The sequence below is a fragment of the Puma concolor genome, chromosome C2 (genome assembly GCF_028749965.1).
Source record: "Puma concolor isolate L17-30 chromosome C2, mPumCon1.1.hap2, whole genome shotgun sequence".
Taxonomy (NCBI): domain Eukaryota; kingdom Metazoa; phylum Chordata; class Mammalia; order Carnivora; family Felidae; genus Puma; species Puma concolor.
This window is the reverse complement of record NC_141675.1, coordinates 149,548,884-149,558,384: the sequence shown is the minus strand read 5'-3', so window position 1 is coordinate 149,558,384 and position 9,501 is coordinate 149,548,884. Positions and strand designations below refer to the sequence as shown.

At 46.3% G+C, this 9,501-nt stretch overlaps 1 protein-coding gene across 1 annotated transcript; it reads left to right on the top strand.

Annotated features, from left to right (window-relative positions):
- Positions 1 to 748: 748 nt before the first annotated feature.
- On the top strand, positions 749 to 9,204 carry SMIM34 (small integral membrane protein 34). The gene is made up of 2 exons (XM_086676353.1): positions 749 to 959; positions 7,135 to 9,204. Exons 1-2 carry the CDS (start codon positions 749 to 751, stop codon positions 7,545 to 7,547), a joined length of 624 nt encoding a protein of 207 aa, XP_086532479.1. The 3' UTR covers positions 7,548 to 9,204.
- The last annotated feature ends 297 nt before the right edge of the window (positions 9,205 to 9,501 follow it).

The window sequence follows — 9,501 nt, the reverse complement described above, 5'->3', positions numbered from 1 at the left end:
AATAGCGTTTGAATTTTCTGTAGAAGCCTTCCACTTTATTTTCCCCATAGTCTCTCAAGGCTTTCTGTGTTAAAGACACAGGGTGAGGTTTACATCGAAATGTAACATGCATGCAGAACACTGAATGTGGCCCAAGTGTATGATGCTATGAAGAGCCCCAAACTGATCAAATCCATGGAACAGATTATGACCAGCACCCTAGGGTCCTCCTCCTCCCACCTTTAGTTACTTACCTTCAGCTGGAGGAGATCCACTGTCCTGACTTTTAACATCACGGTTCCACTTTGGCCAATGGGAAGGGTTTCAAGGTCATGGATATGCCTCAGCAATGACAACCTGCAGTTCAACCTGCAGGGCAAGCCGTTGGGAGGATTCGTGGGGCTCTGGGTCCAGCTCGAAAACGACATTCAGGGCGTGGAACGAGAACGCCTTTGGTTTCAGACCTCCCACCCCTGGCGCCTGTGAGCTGTGCGACACTGGGCAAGTCACTTCTCTGAGCCTGAAAGAGCGTCACCCCCTCCTTAAGGGGGAGTAACACTCCTGCCTCACGGGATTAGAGAGGCAGAACCCAGGCGGAGAGCACCCAGTACAGAGCTATGCCCTAACCTTAGCTAGTACCCCTTGTAGAGTGTGGATGAGACCACAGGCCCCCTTTTTTGGCCTCCCCCATTTTTCTGGAGCTTAGTGAGCCCCGCATCCTGTGCCATCATCCTGCTGAGCTGAATGCGGAAACCTTCTGACCTCACAGATGACTTACTCCTTGAAGCCTCCAACTCCGGAGGCGCCAGCCGCCCAGGCCCGCCCTCCCTGCCCTGAGGCGGCTGGCCTTGACAGCCCTCCCATTCAGACACCTCCACAGAAGCGGCTCCTCCCCACGCCTCCCCCTCCCCTGCCTCCCCAGGCTTCCTTCCTGTATGGAACCAGACGGGACCGGATCCCACTGCTCCCCCACCTTACAGGTGAGGCAACTGTTAATCACGGTGGGAAAGGAATTGCCCAGGATCACAGGGCGAGCGCACAGCTGGGACCAGCGTCCTGACTTCTGACGCTGATCCGCCCTTTGCCTTTTGTCATCCAGGGACCCCTTCTGGCCCCTTCTTACCTCAGCTGGTCGGTGTGGGAAATCCCTGTCTGCGTGGCACAACCAGAAGAACCACAGTCCAGCTGTCCCCCTACAGAGAGACCACAGGAGCCCAAACAGAATGGTAACGAAGATTTCCATCTAAGTAATGGATGTGTGTGTTACTGAATAGGGAGCACACAGAGACGGTTAAATTTCTTTATATACGTAAAAAAAAATACAGGGAGAATTCTACCCCCACTCCTGTTCTCCATCTACCCAATTCTCTTCTTCTCCAAATAACTCCCGTCCTTACCGTCTCCAGCCATCCTTAAAGCTCTCCGATGCCAGAGGCGCCTGGGTGGCGCAGTCGGTTAAGCGTCCGACTTCAGCCAGGTCACGATCTCGAGGTCCGGGAGTTCGAGCCCCGTGTCGGGCTCTGGGCTGCTGGCTCAGAGCCTGGTGCCTGCTTCCGATTCTGTGTCTCCCTCTCTCTCTGCCCCTCCCCCGTTCATGCTCTGTCTCTCTCTGTCCCCAAAATAAATAAACGTTGAAAAAAAAAATTAAAAAAAAAAAAGCTTTCCGATGCCAACTAGATCTATATGATTTCCCTACTTTTTTAGAAAGGGTGACAATACCCTCTTCTTTGCTCTTTTCAGTCCACAGCACACGGGGAACTTTACACATCGGTACACAAACAGCTTCCGCATTTCTTTGTCACAGCTGCAGAGTATTCCGTTGTATTATACCCGTGTTACGTTATTGAAATAGAATTCGGATCCCACAAAGGTCACCCACTTACAGCGTACAATTCAGTAGCTTTTAGTATATTCGCAGAAGAGTTGTGCAACCAGCACCACAATTAATTTAGCACCCTTTATCATCCCTAAAAGAAACCCTTTACCCCGTGGTTATCACCCCACAACCCCCACCGCAGCCCATGGCAACCACTAATCTACTTTCTGTCTTTATAGATCAGTCCGTTCTGGACATTTCATGCACGTGGAACCATACCATGTATTGTTCTTTGTAACTGGAGCCTTCCATTTGTAATGTTTTCACGGTCCATCCACGTGGCAACACGTGTCCATACTTCGCTCCTTTTCACTGTCAAATAATATTCCATCGTACGGATAGACTGCATTTTACTCCCCAGTCATCAGTGGATAGACATTTGGGCTGCTGCCACTTGTTAGCTATTACGAGTAATCCTGCTGTGAACATCCAAACGCAAGTTTTTGTCCAGGTGTTTGTTCCCATCTCTCCTAGATACTGACCCAAGAGTGGAATTGCCGGACCTTGTGGTCTGTTTTATAATTTGCTTATCTCGTCCCCCCCAGTGGAAGTTTGACCAAATGACATCTTAAAAGCCAACAACCCTTACATGTTTGGCAGGTGCTGATCTTATTAGCGAGGATTCAGGAGTAGGGCTGGGAACAGTGGCTGCACAGACCCTACCGAAGCTCCCTGCTTTTTTTTTTTTTTCCTCCCAGACTCTTACTGTTCTAGCACTTTCTGGTTAAGTTTACTCCGATTCCGGTGTGGGCTGTGACTCACGGGTGTGGGAAAAGGAAGCACCACTCTTCACAGCTTGACCTGTCATCCCACTGCCCACTGATCCCTGAGGGGGAACCCAGGTCCCTCAGCTATGTCCCCCCACCCCCCACCCCCATGCCTGTGTCTTCCTGTCTGGGTTTCCTCATCCGGGAGACAGTCCAAGAGGAAGCTGGTGACTCTTGACCATGGAGTTTCCTGACCCTGTGACAACAGGCCACTGCCACACCTGACCGTCTGCCACACCTGCGACAGGTGCAGAACAGGGGAATTCAGGAACCATCCAGGCTATAAGCTGGTGAGCCAGCCTCAGGGAGAGCTGGAGACTCCTTGGTACCAGCACTGTTTTTAAACACTCCGTTGCGTTAGGCCTTCTCAACAAGCTTAAGCCAGGAAGTACTTTGTGTTCTGAGCCAACAGGAGACAGATTTCGATCTCTTGATTAACTAAAGGAGAGAAAATGAGTCCTGCTCTTCTCTGCTAAGTTTCTATTTGGTATTGCCCCAAAATTCTCCAGGTATCATGTTACTCCCTGCTCAGGAAACTCCGTGCGGCCAGACGTCAGTTGGATCTTGCAGGGAAGAGTTCTCATTCTGTCTTCTCTTTCCACGGCCGCTGCTTAAACTCGCCTCCCCAGGAGTCAAGGAACAGACCACCTCGTGGAATGTGAGTATTCTGCTTCAGTGCACGGAGGGGCTGTTCTAGAATGACTGCTCTATTTCACAGCATGAAATTAGAAGTGCAAGATGGCACAGATAGAAAGGTTTGCCTTTTTACAGGATGTGCTTATCCATTAAGATACAACCAGCTCATTCTTATTTATTTTTACTTATTTTTTAATTTTTTTTAACACGTATTTATTTTTGAGAGACAGAGACAGAGTGTGAGTGGGGGAGGGGCAGAGAGAGAGAGAGAGAGAGAGAGAGAGAGAGGGAGGGAGACACAGAATCGGAAGCAGGCTCCAGGCTCCGAGCTGTCAGCACGGAGCCCGACGCGGGACTTGAACTCATGAACCGTGAGATCATGACCCAAGCCGAAGTCGGAGGTTCAACCAACTGAGCCACCCAGGCGCCCTTTATTATTTTTTTTTAAAGAAAAGTGAAGAACAGTGGACTGCAATAATTAAGGCTGTGAGTTTCCTTCATGTGGAAATGGACTACTTTTAAAATAATTTAATGTCCCGTAGTTCTTGGTTGGGTGTACTCTCTATGTATTTGAACACATCACATCCTTCTCTAACAACTCACAGTAGAGTTCTGAGCTCATAATGTGTCTGTGGGATTTATCCTATGACCCATCTGAATACGTCTGTGTTCACACAGGGCAAAAAGTGGGGATTTGAGCTGGTCAAGTTCAATTAGAAAACGTCTCACTTTTTTATGTCCTACTTCTGTGGCTTTCATTCCATTTGCACTGGCTCTCCTAGGAGAGAAAACAGTTTTGAATTAAACAGCAATTAAGATTTTAATCTTCTGGTCTTGGAAGGGCACACGGTGTCATTACCCAGGGGCACCTCACCACGGAAACCGGAGAAGTGCCCACTTGTACCCTTTCCTTTTTAAATTAACTTCTTTTTGAAGATAAATACACATGGTACAAAATGTACGAGAGGGCACTCATGAGAAGTACATCTCATCCCCCATACTCTTCCCCAAGTGCCTCCACAGGTACCAATTTCTTGTGTATTCTCCCAGGGATATTTTATGCATATATGAGCTTCAAGCAAATAAAATATCCTCCCCTCTTTTATGCATATGATTATACACTGCAACATGGTCAGCTTACTTTTTCTAATTTTTTTTTAATGTTTATATTTATTTTTTGAGACAGAGAGAGACAGAGCATGAGCAGGGGAGGGGCAGAGAGAGAGGAGACTCAGAATCCGAAGCAGGCTCCAGGCTCTGAGCCGTCAGCACAGAGCCCGACGCGGGGCTTGAACTCGCCCTTCTGTGAGATCATGACCTGAGCCAGAGTCAGACGCTCAACCGACTGAGCCACCGAGATGCCCCAGCTTACTTTTTCATATATTAATATTTAGTACCCCCCCCCAAAAAAAAAACTCTATTACTTTTTATAGCTCCGTCGTATTCCACATCATGGACTTTCCAAAAGGTGTTAAACTATCCCCCAATTGACGTTATTCAGGCTGTTCCTAAGCATTGATCATCACAAGCAATGTTTAAACATCATTATTGTGGACGTTTTCCAGCATATCTTAGGATAAATTCCTACAGGGACAGCCGCTTGGTCAAAGGTCAGTGCATTTGTAATGTCGATAGATATCCTGACTGTGCCTCCCATATTGGTTGTATGAATTTCCACTCTTTCCAGCATTGAGCAAATGCCTGAAAGTATATTCTGAAACATTCGTTTTCAAACTTTATAGATCAGAAAATGTTACCTTGATGTGGTTTTCATTTGCATTTACCTTATTATGAGGAAGACTGAGAAGACTTTTTTTATGTTCCAGATCCCCTTGATTTTCCATCACCTCATTGCCCACGCCCCATGCATGTTTTTCGACTGAGGCTTTGGACTTTTCTAGTAAGACTGAAGGCTATTAAGAAATTTAGTGATGGGGCACCTTTGGTTGGGGGGGCTCATTTGGGAGCGTCTGACTCTTGATTTCGGCTCAAGTCATAATCCTAGGGTCGTGGGATTGAGCCCTGCATCAGGCTCTGCACGGAGCATGGAACCTGCTTAAGATTTTCTCTCTTTCTCTCCCTCTGCTACTCCCCTGCTCTCTCTCTAAAAAGGTATTTTTTTTTAATTTTGAAAAATATTTATTTATTTTTGAGAGACAGAGAGAGAGGGAGTGCAAGTGGGGGAAGGGCAGAGAGAAAGGGAGACATAGAATCTGAAGCAGGCTCCAGGCTCTGAGCTGTCAGCACAGAGCCTGACGCGGGGCTCGAACTCACAAGCTGTGGGATCATGACCTGAGCCCAAGTCGGATGCTTAACTGACTGAGCCACCCAGGGGCCCCATAAAAAAAAGTACTTTTTAAATGTTTATTTTATTTTTTGAGAAAGAGCGAGTGAGTGGGGGGAGGGGCAGAGAGAAAGGGAGACAGAGGATCTGAACCAGGCTCTGTGCTGACAGCAGAGAGCCTGATGCGGGGCTTGAACTCACAAACTGGGAGATCATGACCTGAGCTGAAGATGGTCACTTAACAGACTGAGCCACTCAGGTGCCCCCCCCCTTTTTTTTAATTTAAGAAATTTCATGATAAAATTGCAGTTTTCCTCTAGTTTTCCACTTGTCTTTGGATTTTATAGTATGCCATAACTTTAAAGTTTCCTATGTAGTTGAATTTAACATTTTCTTCCTGCTTTTTTTTTCCTTCTGAATTTTCACGTTGTACTTAGAAAGGGATATCCCACACCGCAATACCAAAGGAACAAAATCTGCCTTGATTTTTCTAGTACTTTAAATTGTTTCTTTTTTTATGTTAAAATCTTTGATTGATCTGGACTGTTTTTTGAACCTACGGTGAGAGAGGTACATTCGGTGCTATATATTGCTCTAATGCTCCTCATTGAATAATCGGACTGTTCCCGCCTCATCAGAAATGCCTCTTTACTATCTGCCAAATTCAGGGTGCCTGGGTGGCCTCACCGGTTGGGCGTCCGACTTCAGCTCAGGTCACGATCTAGCGTGTTTGTGAGTTTGAACCCCGCATTGGGCTCTGTACTGACAGCTCAGAGCCTGGAACCTGGAGCCTGCTTCGGATTCTGTGTCTCCCTCTCTCTCTGCCCCTCCTCCTGCTCACACTCTCTGTCTCTCTCAAAAATAAATAAACGTTAAAAGAAATTTATTTTACTATCTACTCAATTTGCATTCCTAGCCTGTTGATTGTATCTTCACGCTGTTCCATTATTCTGCTTGTCTGTGTATCAGCAGCTATTGTAGTTTTTATGGGGGGACTTTTTAGGGAGACTTGCGCCTGGTTCTGAAGAGCCCTCATGCCCTTTGCAAAGCCCAGTTAAGCCATGGCAGCTGGGCTGTGGGCAAATAAAGCACTCATTCAATGCAAAAAAAAATGTAAATTATTTTTCTGGCTGGCTCCTTTTAAATTTCTGGCTAGGCTAATTTCCACTCACCACTCATTGTTTTCAGATGTTTCCCTCCCTGGTGGTCTAGCGGTTAGGATTGGGCGCTCTCAGATGTTTCCCAATCAGTCTTGAGAGCTGATGTTTTCAATATTCATAGTTTGTCTATTTCGCAAAGAAATTCTACCGATATTTTTACTGCAATTATGTTAGCTGCATAGATTACTTTAGGGGCAATCGATATCTGTACAATGTTGCATCTCCCATTTAAGAACTTGGTGTTTTCGAACCCTTTTGATTTTTAAAAATATATTGATATATATGTTGTCAGGCTCCTGCCCATTCAACGGAGAGAGCCCCTTTAGGCAGCCCCATGTTTCCCATTGATGTGAGGATCACACTCTCATAGGCTTGGCCAGGCAGCCCTCAGGCCAGGATTCTGGGTCTCATCTGGATCTCTCTGTTTCTCAGTAATCAAGTGGACTCCTCAGGGAGCCCCCCACCCGACCCAGGCCAGCATTGGCCTAGGCTACCTGCTGAGGGACCACATGGAGGGGAAGAATGGCACCAACTCCACCAGGGCCCTGAAACTTCCAGATGGGACCAGCGCTGCCTGGTACATTCTCACCATCATTGGCATCTACGGAGTGATTTTCCTCTTCCGATTGGCCAGCAACATCCTCAGAAAGAATGATAAATCCTTGGAAGATATCTACTACTCAAATTTGACCTCTGAACTCAAAAAGAAAAATCTCCAAAGCAAGGTGGCCAAATGCTCTGCACTGACCTTTAGCAACAGAGCTGTCCTGCAGTCCAACCAGGCCAGCCTGGAACCAAAATGTAAAAACAGTGGGTGCCAAACTGAAATCCAAGGGATCCCTTGAAGGTCAAGGCAAACAGACCTCCACAGAATAGGCTCAAGTTTCATGCAAGGGGGAGAAGCCTTGAGTCTACCTGGAACCTTGATAGAGGGGTCAAGTCCTTGAGTGGAGCTAGAAGAACATTACTGGGGCACTTACGCCGATGGGAGCATGGCCAAAAGCCAGCGTCCTGTTTCCTTCTCAGGCTTTGTGGCACTTTGAGACGAGACAGCAGAGGCAGTGGCTCCAGTCATACCCATCACTGGAAGAGCCTGTGTCCCAGAGAAGGACATGGAGCATCTAGTGTCCTCAGAGAATCTAGGAGATTCCCAAGGGTGTACGTGAAGGTGGACTCTTGTCATGGAAAGAAGGCTGAATTTGGAGTCAAGCACCCTGGATTAAACTTCCAGAGGATCACATGAACTTTGAGTGACTTGTGGCTCTTACCTGGAACACATGGCAGTGGGATAGATGGTTTCAAAGAGCCATTCGTTCTAGAGGTTCTCACTAGAATATAGAACCAAGGTTGTTAATAGCAGACGTTAGTCAGAAGTCCTTCATTTTCACTGAGGGTGTGTGATCCACTGAAAAAAAGCATTAGTTTTGGACGTGGAGGCATCAAACTCTAGTCTGGGTTTGATTCTTGACCACTTTGGCGTCCTTCAACACACCACCTCGCCTCTCTGGAACTTAGCTCCCACACAGATAAAATGAGAATGATGATGTCTGTTTTGCCAATCTTACAAAGCGGGTAAGAGCTAATGGCATCACGTATATAAGCATACTTTTCCAAGTAAAGTACATATGTAAAATATAAGCCTTGTGTTCATAGTGGCGATGGTGGTTGATGCTGATGGTGGCATTGGTGTCGGTGGTGACGGTCGTGATGGTTGATGCCAGTTGGTGTTGTTGGTAGTGGTTGATGTTGATGGTGGTGACGATGGTGTTGGTGGTGGTTGATGTTATGGGGGATGGTGGTGGTTATACTCTTGCAGAGAAGGAAACAACCAGTCCGCTGGCAATTAGTCCGTAAACAATGGCTACATTACCTTCTATTAAGAGGATCCATCTGCGTAAGAGTCGATGACCTGAACGCTGGGTCAAGTCCATCAGATTCAAATTTTCCATGTAGACAAAACAGTTACTTTTGGGTTTTGTTGTTTTAGACATCACATGATTTACACAGGTTTTTATAAATACCTGTTACTTATAGACTTGTCTCTGCCTAAAAAGAAATAAGACCTTGCCTAGATGACGGATTAATTTAGAGAGACCGTGATTAGCGAAACTTCTGCAAGTGGCTTTCAGCAGGCAGAGTGATAAATTATATTTTGTACCAATGTCTGTGAAGTTTATACAATTCAGCTCTTGGAGACATTCCCTGGGCTACAAATGAATTCCTTTCTCCCTGTCTGCAGACAGTGGTCTGCAGTCAGCCCCACAATTTCATAAAGGTCAGAATTAAACTCCAAACTTTTGTTTTTAGAGGGGGATATAGACTTCCAAATGTTTTTCTTTTTTAGAATATTTTCCACATCATCACCTCACAGGTTATCCAACAAAAGTGTTGGCTCGTTTATATAGTTAGGGCCGGGCATCATCCATATGTTTGAGATGCTTATAGGGCAGGATAAAACAGGATTAAGAAATATAGACGAAAAAATATATAATCCATAGTGACTACGAGCATGGAATGCATTAAAATGGGAGTCAAGGTCAGAACTTCGGTGGATTTGAAGATACAGTCTTCTCCTGTTGGTTGCTTCCCCAGCATGCATTTCCCCCTTCCTTAACCCAACTGCTCCTAATGTGCATTTGGAGATTCCTGGGGCACTAAGGAAGCTGAAACGACTCCCAGTTCAAGGCCTGAAATAAGAGACCTAGGTTGATCCAATCAGTGCTTTCCATGTCCTGGCTTCACTGATTAGGTGAACTCATGACCTAAGTAAGCTTACCCAGTCAGAATGACTGGATAGAT

What these genes read in the sequence shown, in the direction of transcription:
- SMIM34 (XM_086676353.1), top strand. Translation starts at nt 749, where the DNA reads ATGACTTACTCCTTGAAGCCTCCAACTCCGGAGGCGCCAGCCGCCCAG. An exon ending in ACTGCTCCCCCACCTTACAG is followed by an intron (nt 960 to 7,134) that starts GTGAGGCAACTG and finishes TCTGTTTCTCAG; the next exon opens with TAATCAAGTGGACTCCTCAG.